This window comes from Microtus oregoni, unplaced genomic scaffold (assembly GCF_018167655.1).
Source record: "Microtus oregoni isolate MIOR12 unplaced genomic scaffold, Mior012 000000F_ref0000247, whole genome shotgun sequence".
In the NCBI taxonomy this organism is placed as follows: Eukaryota; Metazoa; Chordata; class Mammalia; order Rodentia; family Cricetidae; genus Microtus; species Microtus oregoni.
Window position 1 is genome coordinate 48298419 of NW_024543059.1, and position 24436 is coordinate 48322854.

The 24436-nt window shown below is 37.4% G+C and overlaps 1 protein-coding gene and 1 non-coding gene across 5 annotated transcripts in view; one reads left to right on the forward strand and one right to left on the reverse strand.

Annotated features, from left to right (window-relative positions):
- Positions 1 to 23741, forward strand: part of Luzp2 (leucine zipper protein 2) — a 404363-nt gene extending 380622 nt beyond the window's left edge. For all 4 annotated transcript variants that reach the window (XM_041655646.1, XM_041655656.1, XM_041655677.1 and 1 more), the window contains 3 exons: positions 9808 to 9897; positions 19604 to 19681; positions 20557 to 23741. In XM_041655646.1, the coding sequence (XP_041511580.1) occupies positions 9808 to 9897; positions 19604 to 19681; positions 20557 to 20661 (273 nt within the window). In that variant the 3' untranslated portion in view covers positions 20662 to 23741. The remainder of the gene's footprint in view (positions 1 to 9807; positions 9898 to 19603; positions 19682 to 20556) is intronic.
- LOC121455001 lies at positions 8475 to 8581 on the reverse strand. The gene has a single exon (XR_005975403.1). It is a non-coding gene; the product is annotated as a U6 spliceosomal RNA (small nuclear RNA).
- Positions 23742 to 24436: the final 695 nt, after the last annotated feature.

The window sequence follows — 24436 nt, forward strand, 5'->3', positions numbered from 1 at the left end:
TTGGCTTGGGTTTAGTTTTCATTTTTATTTTCCTTTGGTTAGTCTTGTTTGCTTCTATCCTAGGTCTTTAAGCCATCCTGATTCTGGTTCCTGGTCATTGGCCTCCCTATGGCTTGGTCCTCAAGTTAGGTCAGTCATTGGTTGGCCACACCCACACACTTTGAGCCACTGTTGACCCATCTTGCAAGTAGGACAGGTTCAGGGTTGAACATTTTATGCTTGGGTTTCTGGGCTCTTACAGCATGGAATAAATCACATCAGCAGAAACGTCAAAACACAATTTGATTTTGCTGAGACAATGAATATTCAGTCCCAGTACCTTATTTAAGAGCCAGCATAAAAACTCCCTTCCTCAGGGTCTAGTTGCAATAAGCCAGCATTTTCCTATATTGCCAAAAAATAACAAACTTTTTACTGCTGTTGGCCTTGATGACAGATGTGAGAGATTTAGAGAAAAAAAAAAGACATTGTCACAGACTTTAGAATATCTTTTTCCAATCTCATTGTTGGTTAAGGTTCACAGGAACTAAATTAAGATACTTAAACAAAGTGATAGATTCTGTCAGAGCAGTCATCTCCACAATCCTTAGTTGAATGGAAAAATTTTCCCATTGTGTGTTGCTCTGACAATCCACCTCATTGGAGAAATTATCTCCCAAAGCTAGTCTTGACTCAACATTTCTCAATGTCTCAGTTCTTCAATGTTCTCCTCCAATTGCAATGACTCTGTATAGCATCTGTGTCCACCTCTCAGGAAGCACTTCTCCTCCTTGTTCAATTCCAGTTTCCTAAAAACTAACCTTTCATTCTTTTCCACATTTTTTCATTACCAAAGATTAGGCAAGAAATGTTGAGGGTGAGAATGTGGGTCAAAGAATCCCTGTGGCAGCTGGCTGGAGCTGGGTGTGTTCTGAAAAGAGGGTGTACCAGTCCCCAAGTCCCACATTGGGTGCCAAATGTTGAGGGTGAAGACACGGGTCAATGAATCCCAGGCTAACTCCAAAATATCTCAGTTATATTTTCTTTATTATAAGGGGTAAACTCATGAAACAGGAATGAATAGTTCAAACTTAGCTGTGTAGCACAGAGAGAGAGAAAGAGAGAGAGAGAGAGAGAGAGAGAGAGAGAGAGAGAGAGAGAACCCTGGGTGGGTAGTTTTCTTAACCCAAAATGTTACTCCCTTAACTGGTCCAACCTTTTAAAGATCATAGGCAGAGGTTCCCCATCAAACAAATATGACTAGTGTTATTTTATCACCTCTTTCAAATGTAATGTACTTAATAAAATAGACATAAACTCTAGAAAACATCTGCTTTATCTAGAGCTATATTTTTGTGATAAATATTTTTGGCTAAGTAAAGCACAAGGTGTATGTTCAATCTACAGAGGACTCTCATAAAAACAAACATCAATGAGAAACAAGAAGAGAGAAAGAATAGTCCAGACCAAACAATAATGAAACTTGATTTAAAAAAAAAAAAGATCAGATCTGGAGTGTGGAACCCAAGACAACAGTATCAGCGCTCAAGTACACCTAAGAATCCGCACCTCCCATCCCTGGTGTTATTGTGTGGAAGCACATAGAGTCTCCCAAACTGTTTTCACATAGTGCCTGCAGCTCTCCTTGGTAGACACTTATATATTCTAAGCATCTCTAACATCCTGGAATCCCCATTGGCACTTTGGATTCATGTTCACAGTTGCAGAATGAACTCCTCTGGGTTTCCCATTGGGAATCCAAACCTGGTCCTCAGTGACAAGCCTTATCTGCTTCTCTCTGAAACTATGGTGAAAAATCTGATGGCCCCATAACTTTTTTTCTATATCCTGGCAAATGCAAGATTTTGTACATGATCAAAAATTCTAAGACCAGCTCAAGACAAACACTAGATCTTCTTTACAAACATTAGGGAAACCTCTGTGTTCCTGCATGGTGAACTGAGAACATTTCATTGTGTGATCCCATTTGAAAAGAGCACACTGCAGGTTCTATCTTCACAGGCTTTTTCTTTACTAAAGAAACTCCTTAAAACAAATATGCTGAGTTACACACTGGAACACTTAATGGGAAAAATCTTGTCCTTACAATATCATTTCTGAATGAGTTCTTCTTTTTAAGACTTTTTAATTTTAATTACATATAGATGTGTGTGGATATGTGCATGTCAGTGCAGGTGTCTGTAGTCACCAGAAGAAAGTGTCTAATTTCCTGTGACCTGCCCAATGTGGGTGCTGGGAACAGAAACTGAGTCCTGAGGAAAAACTCTTAAGTGATGAACAATCTCTCCAGCGTAGGGCTGCACTAGATCATCTGTATATATATATATATATATATATGTATATATATATATATATGTATATATATATATATATATACATATATATATATATGTTATGGTTATTAACTTTATGTTTATGTAGGACTCCTGACAGGTGGAGTGGGAAGATATATCTCTGATTCTTTTGATTGCTCCTGGGCCACCCTCTTCTTCCTACTGGGATGCCTTGCTCAGCCTTGATATAAGGGTTTGTTGTGTCATGTTCAATTGATATCCTTGGGAGATCTGCTCTTTCCTGAAAGAAAACAGGAGGAGAAGTGGATCTGGGGAAGATAGGGTTGAAGAGGGAGCATGAAGGTATGAAAATCTATAGTCAGGATGTATTGAAAATAAAAAAAAGAAAAAAGATCATTTCTGTCTTTCTTATCAATTCTTTTTTCATTTTCTTTTTTCATATTTTTATTTTAAAAATTTACTTTTCATTTTACATACCAACCCCAGTTCCCTCTCCCTCCCCTTCTCCCACCTCCCTACCTCCCCCTTCTTCCCACCTTCCATCCACTCCTCAGGGTGGGTAAAGACTTCCTTGGGAAGTCAACAAAGTCTGACATACCAACTTGAGGCAAGACCAAGCCCTTGCCTCTCCCCCTCATCCCATATCAAGGCTGAGCAAGGTATTCCATTAAAGTATTGGTATAGGGTGGACTACTCATGGACTCCCCCAATACCCCTTTCGCATGGCTGTCGGTGTTGTCTTTGTTTGGCTCATGTTTAGGCAATCACATTGGTGAGGCTTTATGGGTGTAGCTTCTGGCATTCTTAGGAGACAAAGACTCACAGCAAACTGCCTGATCCTCTGATTCTTTTCCATCTTTCCTCCCTACTCTTCCTCAATGATCTATGAACCCTAAGTGAATAAGTTGTGTTATAGATCTATGTTTGGGGACTAGTTAAAGCAAAAAGTGGATGTGAATTTGAAAATGAATGGGGAGAGGAATGTGAGCAGACTTGGAAAAGACTGGGGTAATGATGTTATTACTCTGATGTTATTATCATTTTTATATACATATATATGTGTATATATAGTCTTAAAAATAAAATAATTGAGAAAAGCAATACACAAAAGATGCCAATTCTGTTTGTCCTGGTACACAGTTTCACTTTGGGTCCTATTTCATTCCTGTCTACAACAAATTTATGAATACCTGTGCTATTATTTAAAATCATTTGTACTCTTCTTTTCACTAAAATACACTTTTCAAAAACTCTTTATATTGCATTTTTTTTATTTTGATTTTTACTGTTAGTCTGGCTAAATGTGCTATAATAGTTTTAAATATTATCTGCAAAGTAAGTAGTTCGTTGCTTTTAAATTCAGCAGCACTAATTTTTAAGACACTATTTAGCAGATTGTATCTAGATTCTTATAGTTATAATTTATCACCCAGGAGATAAATAGTCTTTTTTTTGCCTCTGAAGACTCATTAGCAAAGTCTTTATGCCTAAGTTTTATCAGTTGTCTGTCTCTGTCACGTTCACCAGCCCACTAAATACTATTTTATTCATGCTGGAGCTTCTGTAGCCCGAAACTCCAAATTCTTCCATACTCTTTGGAAAATTAATTCTAAAGCTCTATGGCGCACATGGTTTTGTTTACCCTGACAATATTCTTATTTTTATACTTTTTTGTATTTGGTATTGTAATTTCTATATTAGTTTATTTTCTCATTTATGATAGAAGGAACTCATTGCAGCAAAAATTCATGCTAACTCCCATTGCCATAAAGCATGCAAAGTTCAAGGCAGAAGGGTATAGCTGGGGGCAGCTTCAGTTCCTGGCAGATCAAAAAAATCATTAAACCAGAAGCAGGAGTAAGTTATAAATACAAATTCAAGGTCTGGTCAAACTGTCTATCTTTGCCTGGCATGCCTTTGCTCAGAAATGTTCTACAACTTTTTAAAACATCAGCTAGAGACTATGTATTGAAACACATAACTCTGTACAGGACAGAGAGGTGCAAGGATAGATAGATTGATAGATAGATAGATAGATAGATAGATAGATAGATAGATACATACATACATACATAGATACATACATAGATACATAGATAGAGAGATGATAAATAGATAAATAATGGACAGCAGACTAGAAGGATAAATAGATTAGATAGATATATGAATAGATAGATAGATAGGTAGGTAGGTAGATAGATAGATAGATAGATAGATAGATAGATGATAGATAGTTAAGTGATAAAGGATAGACTGATAATAGGTACATGATAGATAGACCTAGTTATATTTTAGTTAGATATATAGGAGGTAGATAGTATAATAGAGATCTATGGTAAACAGATTTATGATAGATATAATCTAGATAGTAGGTAGATGTAGTTCATAGCAGATGACAGATGATAAATGATAGAGGCTAGAAAGATGACAGAGAGATAGATAATAAATCAAAACTTTCATTTAATTCATTTTTTATTTGTCAACTCAACTCCAAATATCAGAATAAGTCTTAAAATATGATACCTACATAAAATATAATTAATCACTCATATTATCATATTTAGGGATATAATGAATACACTAAAATTAAAGTTTCAGTTTTAGATATCAGAAATAGTAACATAAGCCATATTAAAAAAATGTGTTGATACAGCTGCAGAAACAAGCCTTGGGAAGATAAAAGCCAGTGTTCTAGAAGACATGGCACCTTGACTATGAAATTGGATTTCATATGAGAGAGTAGAACAAAGCCTGCCAGGGATTACACATAACTAAGTGATTACAGCCTGTTTCTTCATCTGGCTGCAACTGTTTCATCATGAAGCTACTATGAAATGACCTGGGTGTGTGCCTATGTCTTGGATCACTCAGGGACTGACACTCCAAACAATTACATACCATAGAATAAAAGGAAGGACACTATTACTGGTACAGTAGAAAAGAAAAAGGAATAATGACTATTTCTTAATAACCAAATGGTGCTTCTAGAAATAAAATTAAATTAAGCTGTGCTCTCTTTTAATTGTAATTATATTGTGATACATACAGTGTATGTAAACATTTTCACTCAGAGCTGCTAGACATAATTTAGATTGCCTTTGAATTACTATCATTCATTTTGCTAGAATTTCTTCAGCCTTACGCATGTCTAGTCACTCTATGATTCTATACTTTTCTTTAGCTTTATTTTGTTTCTATTTTAAGTATAAGTCATAAAAAAGCTGAAAGAAAATGACAAACAATAATTAGTTGATCGCAAAATACCTACTATCTTCCAAAGATTCAATTATGAATATGCTTTCCTCTGGAGACTGCACTCTGATGTATAATAGAATGTATTATAGATGATTAATAGAGCCACAAGAAAAGGCTATGCTTCCCATGAAGTCTGATGGGAACAGAAGACATTTTCCAAATACGTTCTACAGAGTTTTTAAATTTTCATCTTTAGATTTTATTTTACTTTGCATGTATGAAAGCTGTCATTGCATATGTCTACGTGTCGCACATTCATGACTGTGAAATACCCTGCACACAGGGTTACAGATGGTTGTAAGATACCATGCACGTGCTGCGAATCAAACCTGGGTCCTCTGAAAGAGCAACAAGTGCTGTCACCCTCTCCAGCCCTTTACAGATTTATAACCTGTAAATTTTATTTATGAAGCATATATTGATAAGGCGTATGAATACAATATATGTCCTAGGAACACCAAATGTAGACATGTGGGACCTCTGTGCATGTAGACTTTGACAGAGGCTGAAAAACATTGGCAAGTAACTTAATTATTGCTTTTACAGTTATAATTGCTGCACACTGAAATAAAATTGTTATTCAGTTATCTGTTTGCTCAACTAAAAGATACTATTGGAAACCCATGGGGAAATTACATGTAATGTAATTTAATGCATTTCTTTATGTTTTTCAGCTCTTTTCCTCATTGTGATGGTCAGGGACAGTCACTTTCAGTATTAATGTCTGTTACAGCCTCTTTAAATCTGTGTCTTCATTTCATCTGTGAGTTGGAGGTGATGGGAAGAAGGTAGTGGGTACACTCCTGATTTTTCTTGAAACAAATACGTGTTTGGCTTTTGTTAAGGATGTGTTTATTTGACTGGATAGATGTCTCCAAGTTAGGAGTATAACTGAGCTTGAGGACTTGAGATTGATCCTTTGGACCCACATGATTGCTCCTAGCCATCTGTGACTCAAGTTTCCAGGGGACTCAATGTTCCTTTCAGACTCTTCAGGTACCAGTTGTGCATGTGATACATGGGCACACGTGTTTTGTATTGAATCAAGTTACCAGATGACTGATTGCGTAGATATCATAATGATAAAAACAGCATGTTTTACTCTTCACATCCCCAAAGGAAATTACTCCAGAGCAGAGATTGGGGCCATTTGTTATCTGCTATCTTCAAAGTGTATCAAAGAGATTGATGAGAGTGTAAGAGTATTATTCTTTATTTTTTTTATTGCTTTATAAATAATACCATTCAAAACTTCCACTTCCATCCTCGCACTCCCCCTCTCACCCTCTCCCATCCCCTCCAGTCCTAAGAGAAGGCAGGGTACCCTGCCTATCTTAAACAGATAAGATTTTTAATTTGCCCTAAAGTCACTGAATCAAAAAAACACACAATAAAATATTTCTTTACAACCCCCAATGAAAAGAAAAAAGAAAAAATATTTATAGGAAAAAATGTTTTCATACATGAGATGAAACAATATAAACTCAAAATGTACAGGTAAGGGTTAGGTCTATCACTCATCTTTTAAAAGTTTATATGAAAAACTGGTCAAAGCCAAAAGGGTATCTCTCTCGAAGTGTAATCTATATGGATTCCATGTAGCCCACATAGTTACATACTATATTGGAATGTCCTCACAAGGCTCTGTCACGGAACAGGTAACAGAGAAAACCCCAGAGCCCTTTATTTCAAACAAAGAGGAAACAAGTGGGGTTGAAAAAACTGTTCAAACTTCATTTTAGTTCCTGGCGACTTGAAGTTTCTCCCTTGTCCTCTACCACCTGGGAATAAATCCTCCTCTACTTCCAAAGTCTTATGGTTTGTGCCAGCAAACTTCCCTAGTCCTCCTTGACCCCCTATCTCAGCCTCCAAAACCTCCTCAGCATCTACCTAGACAACCAAAGTCACCTTCACCATTACGTCTGGGCTAGTCCCATGTTTGTCTCCATCTTCTGTAGCCTCCATGGCAGCTTTTGTGTCTTCCCCACTATTGAACTCCACAAAGTCAAACTCTTTGGATGAACCAGTTTCCCAATCAGTGACTATTCTTGTTTGAACAGAACCCTTAAATGATAATTTAAAGTTCTCTCTAGTGGAATCTTCTGACAGACCTTTGACAAACAGAAGTTTGGGTGGCTAACTTCTTGCAATAGGCAATACCCTGGTTCCTTGTAACTCCAATCTGATTCTTTTGCCCTTGATTTCCATTTTTTTCCAAAAGTTTATAGATTCTTTAGCACCTTCAAATGAAGCAAATTCTATAAATGTGTGCCCTTTAAATTTGCTCTTTGAGTTATGGGCGCTTTGATAAAAGTTGCTTACTCAAGTACCTCCTGAAGAGTGTCTTTTGTTGTACCGTCAAAAAGGTTACATCAACCAAAGTTTTTGATTCACCCCTCCAAGTGCTACTCTTTCCATCTCTCTCTTGCCTTTGTCCTTTCTCCCATCCAAGTACTAACCAGGCCTGACCCTGCTTAGCTTCCGAGATCAGACAAGATTGGTGCGTTCAAGGTGGTATGGTCATAGAAGCCTTTGGGGTAAATTGAAACATATTTCCCATCAATTTCTGCCCCCTACTTTTCTTTCTTTTTTTTTTTTTTTGTTTTGTTTTGTTTTTCGAGACAGGGTTTCTCTGTGGTTTTGGAGCCTGTCCTGGAACTAGCTCTTGTAGACCAGGCTGGTCTCAAACTCACAGAGATCCACCTGCCTCTGCCTCCCGAGTGCTGGGATTAAAGGTGTGCGCCACCACCGCCCGGCAACCCCCTACTTTTCTTCATAGTTTTCCTTTGCATAAGCTTCTGCCTTAAACTCAATATGAACAATACCTCACTCTTCCCATCGTTGCAGACAAATCTGATCTCATGTTATCTTTAAACACATCTTATAATTCATTTCCAATGAAGGTGAAAGAGAGGTTTTTTTTTTATAAATATGAAATGCTTCAGGAATTTGTGTGTCGTCCTTATGCAGGGGCCATGCTAATCTCCTCGGTGTTATACCAGTTTTAGTATATGTGCTGCTGAGATGAACATAAGGGTGTCACTGAGAGCTTTTATATTTTCTGTTCCTTAGAAAGTGCAAAAGGGAGGAGTATATTTATGTCTTTTAAACAAAGTTAGAGGAGAAAAAATTACAACTCTCAATTCCTTCTAGACTTCAATGAAGTTAAGCTTAGGTATCAAGGGAAATTACTTAATTACTGTTTTCAGCCCAAGCTCAACACCTTGTTAAATTAATATTGGAACTGTTAAATAAACTAGAGTGCTTTATTTTCTATGAATTTGCTAATATTCCATAAACTTTATTAGTCTCACTTGCAATAAACATTCTACCATGTTTATTAAAAATTTTTCAATAATTTTTAGCACACTATTTTTGTGAGAATGCTTCCTTATGAAGGAGTGCAGTTATTTGTAGATATCTATGGGAGGACCACATAGAATAACTGAAGATCTTGTCTGGGTTTCTTGTACTCTGCACAGATTCTGTTCCACTCTTGGGCTTCTTGGAACCCAGAAGTTAAAATCTTCAAATATTTCTCCTATGTGGCCCATTGCAACCAAAGCTTTAAACTCAGGAAATCACACTTATGGCTTTGCTAGATTTATGAGGACAGCATTATATTTAAGTGAGTTGTGCCTAAGAAACTCATGCCCACACTTCTTAGTGGACAACCATGAACCTTTCCATAGTGAGATACACGTTACTCATACCTGTCTTTCAGCCAGGGTATTTTTCTCTCTTAGTGTTCCTAATGATATGAATGTTATAATGATATTTCAGTTCCCTGAGGTAAACAGCTTGCTCTTTGAAAGAATAGAAATCATGTAACCTTCTATGTATCTTCTGTAATATTGCAAGGTATTTTCTGTCCAGTTGAGAAAACGTATGTTTATTATATCTCGAACAAGCTGGGGATTAATATAGAGAGGAAGGGCAAGATTCCTGTCTTTTGAGAAAAGGAAATCAATAAGTAAAAGCTTAGTACTTGAGAAATGTTCATATGCAATGGGAAAATTCCATTAGGCCTGACAAATGTAAAAATTTAACAAATTATTGTTCTTAATTTCAAAGAAAAGAATTATAAGGCACCTTTTAAAGATGTATTGTATAATAATGTCTATTTTCTTTATTAGAGTGTGAAGATGAATTGTATTTTATATCATATAATCACATAAATTCATGTCTGTGTGAAAACCTATTTCTCTTATTGTTAATGATATGTATTTTTTTCTTTTTTCTGTGTATCTCTCTCCAGTCACAGAAAAGTTCTCCAGGAAACCATGAGAGCTCCCAAGTTCAGTCAACAAAGGAAGAGACAAGAACCTCTGTGTGTGGTCCTCAAGATGTAAGAGTAACTAAAGTGGTTTGGAAAGGACCCAACATTTGGCAGTGGTAGCTCACACCATCATGAAATGTTCTCTGTGGTGGGGGAGTCTTTTTTTTTAAGCTCTATAGCTTTCCATGTGATGGCATAGGTGTTGCCTAAATAGCATCAGGTAGATACCCTTCTTGATTTTATAGTCAGATTCTGCTGTGCAACCCGTGGTGCCGCACCAACCCCACATCATTCTTACAACAACAAGATAGACAGCAATCACAGGGTTAAAGCAGAACAAGGAAGTAAACAAAAAGATTCCATAGTATTCACCACCGAAGAAAAGCTAATGTGCTCTTATAGAACAAGATATCAGGCAAAGAGAGATCCTCCACCTTCATATGATAAACAGATAGGAAACTGAACTGTTGGGGGATGGTGAAGGGAAGAGGGATCCCTCTTAATAAATGCGATAAAAAATAAAACATCAACACTTGAATTCTGTTAGGATGAAGGTTTTAGATCTGTTGTGATGGCTCTAACAAATGATATTTTTGTTAACCAAATCAGGCTCTAATCCAAATAGAAATTATATATTGAGACCACTCATGGCTGAGGGAAATTAGTCAATATTTAAGGTAAATAAGTAAGATGGAAAACCAAATAAATTGGTACTTGTATTTCTTTTCTGCTAGATTCCAACATTCATTTTTTGAAAGAAAAAATCGGGCTGTAAATATGACTCAATGGTTAAGAGCACTGACTGCTCTTCCAGTCAACCTGGGTTCAATTTCAGTACCCTCTTTGCAGCTTACAACTGTCTGTGACTCCAGTTCCAGGGAACTCAAGACCCATGGCAAAACATTGATGCACATGATATAAAAAAAAATAAGTAAATTTAAAAAGTTTTTTTTCAAAATGTTTGCTACTCTATGTTTGTTTATAGAACCATATATCTAAACTATAGAATTTAGGATATGAAGCTGATCAGGAGTGGAAATCAACAGTCTGCAATTGACTTCCCTAGAGTCCAGAAGACGATGTGTCGGAAAGGATGCCTTTGCAGTGGTCTGGAGTAAGGATAGATCTTAGCCCATCAGAGGGAATTTTCACAAACAGAAAACATGCCAGAGCACTGTGCATGCAGGATAGACCACAGCAAATGGTGGGAAACTCACCCATAAGTTAATCAAGAACCACAAAGTAAGGACTTGGATTCTCTCATTGGAGAATTTAGTTTCAATAATGCAATGTTTTCAAACGTTTGGCAACTGATACACTAGACAAGTATCATTTGTAGGAAGGTATTCATCTTCTATATGACAAGTTGAAAAGCTCTGCTTTGTTCATTGATTTTCTGGGCACCATTTTGGCTTATCTTCTTACAAAAAGTTGGACCTGTCAAAATTGTCTCTGTGTTTGTGTGCATGTCTCTGTGCGTGTGTTATTATCCCCCTTTCCTACTACTGGATTTCTCCTTCATAAGCTTCTCTCCCTTTGACAGTTCCTATAACCATGTCCTTTTCTGGCACTGTCCTCACTGGTACGAACATGAATACTGTCTCTAGCCTTACTTCAGTAGCCTTATGTTGAGGGAGGGCTCACTTGTTTGCCCCCCACCCCCACCCCCCGGCTGCTCAGTCCCAAAATAACCACACAGAAACTGTATTCATTAAACCACTGCTTGGCCAATTAGCTTTACCTTCTAATAACTGGCTAACTCTTATGTCTTAATTTAACCCGTTTCTATTAATCTAAGTATCACCACGTGGCTGTGGCTAATGTTTCTGCATGTCTTACTCTGGCAGCAGCTCCAAGGCATCTCTCTGACTCTGCCTTTCTTTTTTCCAACATTCAGTCCAGTCCCTTCTCCTACCTAAGTTCTGCCCTATCAACGGGCCAATACAGTTTCTTTTTTCATTAATGTTAATCACAGCACACAGAGGGGACTCCCACATCAGCCTTACTTTAGTACACATTGGTGTTTGGTGTCTCAACCTTCCAGAAGCTGTAATTCCTACTGTAGAGAGTGCTCAGTCAGAGCTACAGACCCAGAGAAAATGTAAACTAGGCAAATGCTTTAGGTGTTAAAAAGTGGTACTGTGTGATTATCCATTTTCAAGTTTTGGATCAGAGGTTCTAATCTGTGACTTCAGAATGCATCACCTAGAGAACACTTAGAAAGATGGTTGCACAGGACTGAGCAGAAATGTTACCTCAGCATTTCCACTGTGGGATCTGCACAACTGATGTGTTCATTTCATATAACTCCAGGAATTCTGTGCTTTTTACAGTGGCTTTCAAATAGAAATAATTACAAAATTATCTGGGGACATTAGTCACATTTTGAACAACTATTTGGAGCATTCCAAATCAATAAAGCTGGGGGATTTTGTAAAAGCTTTTGTTGTGCCTGATGACTGTTATGTAGGAAGCTTAGCAATTACTGAGATCAATGTAATCTTATTGGAGCCTCACAGCCTTTAATTATATGCCTTAATTGCATGCATCCAGCTATGTATATGTATGCATGCTCATTCATATATGAATGCATATATTAAATTATCATATAATAAATGTCAAATTCTGGAAATAGATGTCATGAACCCATTATCAAGTTCATATAAAATGTACCACCACTACTACAGGAACTTACATAGGAATTACCACTATTGTATCTAACTAGAACAATAGAAGAAAAAGATAACTTGTTACTGAATATACCATGGAGCTACACTTTTTTTAAACCATTGTTCTTTAAACTGTATTCCATGAGCTACACCTATTTAGTGTCCGCTGTGTTGAGTGTAATCTGATCACCCAAATGCAAAGCCTGGCTACCGTTTACCATAGCACTGAGGTTTATTCCTTTCCACATGCTCACATGTGGGAACGCTACATTTCTGATGCTTTCCCATTAGCCAAATGAGTATTGGAGGACCACTGCACCCACGGGAACTATTCTCCAGTACAACTGTCTAAATTCATAGTAACAGCACCCTAGCTGGGTAAGCACTGTGAAAATGTTACAGTCATTACAGTCGAGCAATATGAAAATACTTTCAGCATCATTGTACATGCAGATAAAGAGTCAAGCTCCTCTCTTGTTTCTTTCATTGAATATATAAACCAACAGAAAAGAGAACTTAATTTAAATGATTACTTTAAAAACACAAGAATTACTTTGTTTCCTTGTATTCCAACATTTAGGCTTTCAATTCCTGATGAGCCTTCTCTTTTATTCTTTATTTGGTTATTCAGTCAAGTATCATAAATGTCACATTTTTTATGCAATGGCTACCTTTTATACATCAAATATTTATTCCCTTTATCAAAAGCTAATTGATGAAAAGTATGAGTTAATTTTTCTGCTTTCCATATTGCTTTGTATTATATAGTCTATCATTTATGTTCCTCCAAAGTATCTTTTTATTGCTTCATATAACTGTAACTATGATTAATACTCATTATTTTTTGAGATTATAAAATATTTATAATATAGCTCCTTTCTCCAATCTCACTTTTAACCTTTTTTTTTTTTTTTTTGGTTTTTCGAGACAGGGTTTCTCTGTGGCTTTGGAGCCTGTCCTGGAACTAGCTCTGTAGACCAGGCTGGTCTCGAACTCACAGAGATCCGCCTGCCTCTGCCTCCCGAGTGCTGGGATTAAAGGCGTGAGCCACCATCGCCCGGCTCTCCAATCTCACTTATAAATCCCTCCATGCTCCCTTTCAAATATGCATTTATATTCCTACATACATAAATACAATCTGCTCAGTCTGTAATGTTATTTGCATGTAAAGCTTTAGGGTTTACCATTTGGTATTATATAACCAGTTTGTGTGCTCAACCCTAAGGAAGTACTAAATTATCTTAGTACCTATATCTTTACATAAGTTCCAAATAGGAGATTAAAATCCTGAAACTTTGTCATCACATTGTAATGCCAAATGGATTATGCTGAGTCCATTGCAAAGTCTTGCAATTTATATGATCAGCCCGATTATTTCAATAATCCTGCCTGCTATCATTTTGGTAGGGATTGTATCTATAGACCATATTCAGGGCAAATGTCATCTTCATAACAATTATTTCAACTCACTGATTGTTTCTATAACTATGTTCAAATTTCCAAATGAAATTATTTATGATCTTAGAATTGCATTAATTCTGAGGTGAGAAAACCTAAAATCTGCCCTTAAAAGACCTCAGAGTCTATAATTTTCAGTAAGTGGCTTTATTTGTTATTAATTCACTGTAACAAAGATAGGTAGAGTTGGTTAAAATACCAAAGAAAGAATAAAGTTTCAGTCAAATATTAACAATGAGATTCTAATCAAAGGTCTTTGAAACACAATTAGCAGTTAAAGTGGGTAGCTATGTGGGATCGGGAAATGAAAACTCACATTCTGGAGTGAGGGTAGGAGTAAGGTATTGAGGGGAGAAATACTCATGATCCCTTGCACTCTAGAGAGAAGTGGGGGAGACACATGCAGTTTCCCAGTGTGTCATTAGGGATTGGTTGTGTGAGTGGTTGCTGCTGATCACAGCTCACACTGTACAGCACAGGGCAGAATACAGAAATCAAAACCTGTCTCTGAGTATTACCAGTGCTGTTCTTCAGATTGACTTTAGCAGGTGGCTTCTTTTCAATAGAGGATATAGCAATAATTTTCTAGTTTCCACATAGCCAAACATCCCTGTATCAGCCAATAAGGTGCCCAGGATACAGTTAATCTATAAGAAGATTCCTAAAATGTATTATATTTGAGTAGATCCAGTCAGAATGTCTCTTGTCAATGTTTTGTCCTAAACACTGAGAACCCCTGAAGCTGATTTCAGGCATTTTTCTTTACTTTTAAAATAGTTTCAATTAGAAGATAATATTAAAAAGTTGGATAAAACTGAGGCAGCAAAGCTGGCTTTCTCTCCATCTCATTTTCCCATGGCCATTGTTAAGCAGCATACCAAGGATTACAGACATTATGCATTTTGTTTCCATGTGTGATGTGGGAGTGTCACATATCAATCTGTTGATTTCTTTGGTTAATTAATAAAGAAACTGCTTGGCCTGATAGGTTAGAACATAGGTGGGTGGAGTAAACAGAAGAGAATGCTGGGAGGAAGTGAGGCAGATGCCATGCCTCTCCTCTCCAGGGTAGACACAATGAAGCTCCAGCCCAAGATGGACATACGCTAGAATCTTCCTGGAGGGTCACCACCTCATGGTGCTACACACATTAATGGAGGTTGGTTGACAAAGATGTGAGAGTTGGCCAGTAGGAGCCTGGAGCTAATGGGTCAAGCAGTATTTATATGAATACAGTTTGTGTGCTGTTATTTTGGGGCATAAGCTAGCCAGGCAGATGGGAGCCAAGCAGCAGAAATGCTGCCCGCAGCTCCTTCTACAAATGTGTAGATTGGTATAAAGATGGAAATAGAAGGTTACATGTATGATCAAACATACTGAGAGATAGCTGGTATTATTTATTTCTCGGGAAACCAAACTTTAGAACTCTCTCAAGTCTAGCCTCTTCAACTCAGTCCTGTGCTGCCACAGCTCACATGATCTCAGAGATTAGTGGTTTACACATATCTGCTTGGTGCTGTTGTGTAACTAGCAATAAGATTTCCTCTTATAGTTTCAGTTTACAGATTCTGCAGAGGTAAGCAAACATTTCCTTATCATTTTCTTTCATTTTTCTATTATTTATTAAACTTCTATACTTTCCTACAATCACTATTTTGCTTTCTTTCTTTTTTTCTGCTAGCCTGTGTCTTTTTATTTTTTATTTTTACTTAAAAATAAAATTTCCACTTCCCCCTCCTCCCATTTCCCTTCCCTCCCTCAGCCCCTTCCCCAAATCCCCTTCCCCCTCCCTTTACAGTCCAAAGAACAGTCAGGGTTCCCTGCCCTGTGGAAGTCCAAGGTCCTCCCCCCTCCATCCAGGTCTGGGAAGGTGAGCATCCAAACAGGCTAGGCTCCCACAAAGCCAGTTTTGCTTTCTTTCTTATGAATTATCAAAAACTTCTCCCCATTTATTCTCACTATTTTTTTTTGATTCTTTTGGAAACATGATTTCTCTACATATCCTCTGATGACTTAGAATTCACCATGTAGCCCAGAATGACATCAAACTCACAATAATTCTCCTGTGAGAATAAACTCTAGCCACTGTGCATGACTAACTCATACATTTCTATGGTAAATATCATTCAACCTGTTCTTTGTACATTTTACATTTGGAAACTGAGCCAGTCTATGACCCCAAATCTACATTCTTTCTCCAAGGAAGTATAATTCAGTAGTACATAGTACCTCCCCATTTTTTTAACCCCTGTTAATTTCCTTAAGAAAAAAGGAACACACTATGCAATTATTATTTTCTCACAATGTCAAGATTAATATTAATCTTTAATTTATTATTGGAACTGTGCACCCCACAGAATTTTGTTGACACGTACGAAGGTACCAAACGTTAGTCTGACTCCCATATTGGCACTACTTTATAATTGGTTGTTAAAACTCAATCTTCTCCCTGGTTAGTTTTTCCTCACTTCTTTGGCAATTAAGAGTCCTTCAGGAAATGTAAATACTTCATTATGGTCTTTAACTTTGAATGATGTATTTAAAAAGTAAATCATTGTGCAGTAGCAAGTATAATGTATGGTGTATGAAAATTACATTCTCAGGTATACTCAATTTTGTGATCTTCCGTTAACTGCCCTCTAGGCCTTGCTGGGGATGGTTAAGGGTAACAATATGTGGAAAGCTGACTGATAGTTTGACAGAGATATATGCACATATTCCTGTTCTGGGATTCTGCTCAAGTTAATGGAGATGGTTTTTGATCCTGAATCTCACTTCCCTCTCCTGCAACTTGCTCGTTGCCCTTCATCCCTTGTGGTATCCCTTTGAACATTTGGTAGTAGCTCTACTTCTACCCTTTTTGCATTTTTTTTTTGGATAGATTGTTAGTACTTCTCACTTAAAGAAGAATCAATTTTACACATAAGTATTTGTAGGAATTATACAAGGCAGTTAATTAAGGCCTTCATCCAAGGAACTTCCAGCATTACTGCAGCAATGAAAGTGATAACCATGAGGGTGAATGTTCTAGGCACACATACACACATGCGCACATACATTTTACAGCAGCAATGAAAGTGATGACCATGAGGGTAAATGTTCAAGCACACATACACACATGTGCACACACATTTTGAAGCACATAAATGCACACATGGTGCACACATAAACAATTACATATACACATATATACTCACGTATATAATAATTGAATGCTGATTGAAAATAAAACATCTTTTTTTAAACAGGGTTTATCAGTGTAGCCCTGGCTTCCCTGGAACCTGGAACTAGCTCTTGTAGACCAGGCTGGCCCCAAACTCACAGAGATTCGACTACCTCTTCCTCCCAGGGCTGGGGTTAAAAGCAGGCTCCACAACCACCCTATGAAACATCATTTTTAAATTTTGAAGATTTGTAATCCATTCGAGCTAGTCTCATGAAGAATTACAGGAAACATTTTATCAGCAATAACTCCAAATATTGTTGGAATATGATACACAGAATCAGTGTGGCAGATATTTGTTGTGCTTCTGTATGTAAATAGTCATGATGAAAAAGAAAATCTATGCATAGACAACAGCAGGAATAATGCAAAAGAAAATAAAAACAACGCAGCTTCATATACATGATCCCGAGTCATGACATGCATGGCAGACTCCCACTGAAGAAAGAGAATCATAATGACTGTATAACTGAGAACCCATTCCATGGGATAAGTTTTATGAAATACAGTTTATACATCAGACATTTCCCACACAGAGAATGCTTCTGTCTGTGAGGTGTCATTAGAACACAAGCATGGAGAAACAAAGAACATAGAATGGAATTTTCTCTTAGCAAGGACGAGATTCCTCATAAACATTACTGTTTGACCTGTGAGATTCTCCTCTGTATATTGCAAATACCATTGGTTGATAAAGAAACTCTTAGGCCTGAGCAGGGCAGAATATAGGTAGGCAGGGAAGACTACAGTGAATGCTAGGGGAAAGAAGGCAGAATCAAGGAGAAGCCATGGAGTCACCACCAGAGACAGACACGCTGAGACTTTGCCGGTAAGCCACATCTATGTGGCGATACACAGATTAATGGAGATGGGTTAGTTTAGTATATAAAAGTTAGCCAGAAACATGCTCAAGCTATTAATCAAACAGTATTGCAAGTCATGCTGAGACTTTGCCGGTAAGCCACATCTATGTGGCGATACACAGATTAATGGAGATGTGTTAGTTTAGTATATAAAAGTTAGCCAGAAACATGCTCAAGCTATTAATCAAACAGTATTGCAAGTAATATAGTTTCTGAATGGTTATTTTGGGTCTGATCAGCTAGGAACAAACAAGCAGCCTTCTACTACACATGACTTTCACAGTTTCTGTGTCATCATCTACTCAAGAGTATTTTAAATGACAGAATGAAGTTAAATGAATCCCTGACTTATGTTTTTCCCCTAGGAAAGAAACTGCTTTATTGAATATCAAGAGATGTCCACTGTCAATTTATAAAACTCTTAGTCTCTGTTTTATGTGTGGAAAAGACTACAGGAAGTCAACATGTGGAACACTGGCACACTCCACCTTAACATCGGTTTAGAATCTGAGAAAACGGAGAAGAGGAAAGAGCAAGTGGACAAAGAGAGGAAGAGGGGAAAGGAGGGAAGCAGTCAGTGTCTTAGCATTCATTAAGACAGAATAAAAGCTAACTGGAGCTGTTTCCGTTGACAATAGCTTCCTTTGCTCACATCTCATAGAGCTAAAAGGGAACGCCTGGTTTCTTGCTTTATAAAATGCAGGGATATTTTAGTTATGGAAATATTGCCTTTTAAAAACATACTGAGGTGTTTTGCCAGACATATTTATGATAACATAATTAAAATCCCTTCCTGTATTGCAATATTTAAAGATTTTTATTTGCAAGTTCATGTGGGAGTATGGGTGTATTTGTATATGCATGTTTATGAGTGTGTGTGCATGCGTGTGTTTTTGTATGTATGTGTGTGAGTGGGGGGTTAGGTGTGTGTGAGAGAGAGAGTGAGGAAGAGAGAGACTGTGTGTGTGTATGAGAGACAGAGGTAGAGAGATAGATAGAGATAGAGGGAGGGAGAGAGAGAGAGTGAGTGAAAGAAAGAGAGAGACTTCTGTGCACATGTTGGCAAAGGTTAGGAGAGGTCATTGGATTTCCTGGAGCAAATATAATAAGTAAGTATCAGTTTTCCTAACATGGGTACTTGTAATTGAATGCTGGTTTCCTGAAAGAGCAACAAATGCCCTTAACTGCTGAGGAATCTCTCTCCAGCCCCCTGCCTGAATACTGATGCCCCTGAAGGTACACTTACCACTGATGAGTAATTTAAGTGAGAGTCCAAATGCATCACAGATATCACATTTCTTTAATCTTTTTCTTCTTTTGGCTATTTGTACAGAGAAGGAATTTTCCCTTAGAATCCAGCTTATTAGTAGCCAGTGGTAGAGAGAAAGGAGCTCCTGGGATGACTGAACACTTGCCAGCTCTTGGTTGAGAGGATTTTGCTTTTAGTTTTTAGTATGCATTGAATTGATAGAAACCTTTGAATGGGAGTCAACCGCAATGAATTCTCTATCACTTTTATTTGTTTAATTTAAGTAAGCTGACCTGTTTTAATTGTTCTATAGGAGGATATTCCTTGCTTGGTGAAGCATGAGGAGGGTCCCCAAAGAAACCTCACTGCAGAATCAGAGCCTGCAACACAGGTATTACCTTGTTAGTCTGCTTGATTTTTATTATATCCAGAAAGTCCTTCTAGAACCCTCTGGATTGCAGGGCAGTTCTTCTTTATTTTGTTTAACATTAATTTATTTTGTGTGCATGGGGTGAGGAGGGTGCCATGGCTCTTATGTGGAGGCCAAGGTCTAATTTGAGGGTTTCTCCTTTCTCTTTACGTCATGTGAGTTTCAGGAATTAAACTCACCTCACCAAGCTTGGTAGCAAGCACGTTTACCTATGAGCCACTTTAAAAGATATGGAGACCTTATAGATTGTCTAAAAGAATGTGTCTAGTTCCTTCAGCTGGACACTAGAACCTTGCTTGTCTGCTCTGCCTACCAGTAAATATTTTAGTGTACCTATATGAGGCCCTGCAAAGATAAAGGACAGATTCCCCCTCCTCCTCTAAGTGCCAACCAAGAAAGTAAAGGAAATTAAACGAGAATTTTTTTTAAGAAGTGCCTATAATTCTTAGGAGAAGAAACCTATTAAAGATGTTTGGGAACTGGAGTAGGTGCAAAAAGTAGTCAAATTCCTCAAAAATAATTAGAAAGTTTACCTGCAAAGCTTAATTATGAAAATATAATATCAATGTTCAGGACTTTTTTAGAGTTTGCTGACTTTACATTGGATGGTTTGGTCAATTTTCTCATGGTATTTTGAAGAACTGTACTAGTTGCAAACCCAGTATTTGCATTTGGTAAAAATCTTAGTATTTGTTTTGTTTGTGGCTACCTTGTGGTCTAACTGGTATTTGGTTACTTTGTTGGACTTCTGTTGCTGTCCTACTGAAATTCTGAATTTTTGCCTTACACATGCCATCTTGTATACTCCTAATTGTCTTTTCTGTATTGTTTGGCAGAAATTGCAAATGTCTCCTTGTCCTGAATGTGAGGAGAAAACAGACCCAGAGAAACAACCAGCTGGTTTTTATGGTACTCCAGCTAAAGAAGAAAAAATACTGTAAAACTGGAGGCACCGAGTCTGGAGCTTCTCTTTCCTGCCATCTAATGTTTCTAGAGTACAGGCTTGATGGGAACACCATGTTTCTAAAGCATGCAACGTTTTTCAAAATTTTATGTAACTTTATAAAGTGGACTACACAATTTCCAAGAGTTTCCAGGCCAATTGTGAACTTTAGCAATAATCAAATGGAAAGGATTTCTTCAGTTATACATATCTAATTGTCTTCCTTAAAATTACCCAACTAAACTGATCCCTTTGGAGCTAAAACACAACCTGAGCATTTCTTGGTCTTTGTGTGGTTATGTAGTGCTTCTGAAGTCTGGTTGCTAACATCAGCTATAGGATGCACAAATTTAAGTCCTTGGTCTTTGTAAATTCAAGTTGCACACATATGAAGGTTTTGGTCCACAGCGGCTGCCTGGTGTCATTTCTCCAAAGTTGGAATTTGCAGACAAGAATACATTATTTTAAATATTTATTGCTTCACTCCTTACATTGACTTAATAACCATTTGATATAAATTATGCCCAGTTAATTCTGTCAATAATAGGTTAGTTACTAGAATTCATTAGTTAGATTTAATATGATATACATACAGAGTTTTGGTTTTTTGTTGTTTTGTAGAATGAATTATAGATATCTTTAATACCATTTTTTAAATTTAAGGCATTTTTATGCATGTATGCTGATATTGTTTCAAGATGTGAATCAAGGTGTCTGAAGGATCAGTATTATTTTTTCTGATGTTAGATGATAAAATGTAAGGGGGGGGAAATTCTAAAATAGTACAGGCAAGGTGTCCAAAGTTATTTTAGAATGGACATTTGATGAATAAAAAATATGACAGAATCATTTTAGAAAAACAATGGGGTTTTAGCTTGAAGATAGGATTCTATGAGAATATTACTGATTGAAAAAGCCAGGCTCATCATAACTAGAGCATAACTCAGAATCAAGAAAATGATATATAAATGATAACCTACTCAAGATCCCACTTGGCAGATAAAAATGAACCACGAGATGAAGTCGGGGAGTCCACACTGACTGAGTGACTGCATTCACTCCTGTTGAATAAACACATTTTGAAAGTTCAGAAAAAATGATAAAACCATTAGCAGAGAAAGGAATATCACCATACATAATTCTACATGCAGAGTAGTGTTGTAGATTTTATCAGTATTTTCACTCTTTTAAAAACAAAAATACATAATTCTACAAGTGGCCCATGAATCTTTAGATGAACTGACCAAGATGAAATATACAATCAGGAGGCTAAATTTCTACTCATTGCATCTCTTGTTCCATCCCACTCCACCCCAGTTTCACCAAATATTAGATTTTATTGATAGAATAATGGGCTTATAGTTTTCTATTTCTTTTTCCTTTTTAAGGAAAATCTCATATGTGTCAAGTTAGACTCACTTACTACAAAGTAGAGGGTAACCGCGAACCCTGTATCCTCCTGCCTCCGCCTCTCAAGTGCTGGAGTTTCAGCCACTCAACACCACTATAGTGATGAAAAGAAAATGGCTTCAGTTTTAATTTAGGATTGCTTTTCATCTCCTGTCTAGGTCACTAACATCCCGCCTCATCTCTGGGGGATGTTAGTTACATGTTCTGCCTAGTATGCAGGTTGTGAAATCCCTGACCCCTTGGAGGAATAACAAGTTTGAGCAACCTTGTTTTCCAGTTGTATATCTCCTTTGCTTTGACTTTCTGTTCTAGAATGTCATAATATAATCAGTTTGCTTTTCTTAACTCTTGGATAAGACAGGTTTGAGTCAAATGGTAAAACTTCCTCCGAAAATGTGTGTGATCACTTGTACCTACAAGTTGTCTCAGTCTATCTGTCAAAGTACTTACTCCTATATTTGAAAGAAACAGGAGGGGGTTTTTGGAACAATTTTTAAGGAACACTGTGAAAGCTCTTTTAATAACTTGATAGGGTTGCTTTTAGTATGATTTGTGGTTATTCTTTAATGTGTTTTGTCTCTCTTTGCCCTTTCCTTGCTTTGAGACTGGACCAGAGATGTTTAGAATATTTTCCCTACCCATGTGCGTACATTATAGAAGAGATGCCCATCTCCTACTCTTCTGAACTATCATCATTATGCTAGACATTATTTTGAATATGACTATTTAGACACTGGTCATTATCAAATGGAAAAAATATTATCCAATATATTGAGAATACATGGTGAGATTCTGTTAAATACCTTGCAAGGTTAAGTGAAGAAATACAACTTTAGATTTCACATCTGAGTATTAAATCACTGTTGAGGACCCCCCTGTACTTTCTAATGGAATACTAAATTTAATGTGTCCTTCCACAACTAAGAACAATTTTCTCTATTTTATATTATAACATAATAATTCAATTTAAAGTGTGAATCAAGCATAGTGCATTCATTTGTAAATTAGAAAACTTTTTGAATTTTGTCTTTCTTTGTCTGTACATAAACTATGTTGATTAAACTAGTGCCTATGACCTGTGAGTCCTGAATGAGCACTGACCGTGTTGAATAGGACATGCCCAGAAGAGGACGGTGTCAGTCACTCATCTGGATAAAGATTTTCTTCACAGTTTCAAATATCTGAACACTGAAAATACCAGCATCTGACTTTGCTTTTGTCTTTGAGGAGCTAATCAGCAAGTTACTCCCATGCTGTTTTGTAAAACACACCAAATTACAAGCTCAATCCAGTTTTCTTTACTGTTGTTTTGTTTTTCATGGAGCAGATGTTTGCTGCCTTAGACGGACAAGGTGTCCAGCTAGACTGAAATTAAATCTGTGAATTTGCTACAAGGGAATCTTTTATTTTTATAGCTCAGGTAATGCAATTAGCACTGACTGCACCAGAGGTGAGAATAATAATTGACACACTAGAGTAGGGAGAGCTGGCAGAGTAATGAACATGATGCTTGTTTACATAGGGGACTGTACTATTGCAAGGTCTATATCCCCAAGCTATGTATTCATCTGGACTGTGTCACGTATTATTAGTGGTCAAGTATTGAAAAATAAAAAAGTGCTGGAAAGTAGCCTATTTTTCTCCAATAAAAATTTGTTACAAAGCTGATAATGTATTTTACCTTGTGCAAATGGAGTGGAAAAGCAAATACTGGTCTGCCATTGCCCAAAAGAACCCGATGTCTCCTTTAAAATGTCAGTTTCTTTAATTTCTTCAGTGATTCTCCAGAAATATTTTTTTTATTGAGAAAAGGAAAAAAAAGTATCCGCCTCCTCCCAGCCTCCCATTTCCCTCCCCCTCCTCCCACCCTTCTTCCCCTCCCCCAAACTCCTCTCCCCCTCCCTCTCCAGTCCATAGAGCATTCAGGGTTCCCTGCCCTGTGGAAAGTCCAAGGTCCGCCCCCCTCCATCCATGTCTAGGAAGGTGAACAACCAAACTGGCTAGGCTCCCACAAAGCCAGAACATGAAGTAGGGTCAAAACCCCATGCCATTGTCCTTGGCTTCTCATCAGCCCTCATTGTTTGCCATGTTCAGAGTCCGGTTTTATTCCATGCTTTTTCAGTCACAGTCCAGCTGGCCTTGGTGAGCTCCCACTAGATCAGCCCCCTTGTCTCAGTGGGTGGGTGCGCCCCTCGTGGTCCCGACTTCCTTGCTCATCTTCTCCCTCCTTCCGCTCCTCATTGGGACCTTGGGAGCTCAGACCAGTGCTCCAGTGTGGGTCTCTGTTCATAGCAGTATTATTTCTAATAGCCAGAACCTGGAAACAACCTAGATGCCTTTCAATGGAAGAATGGATGAAGAAA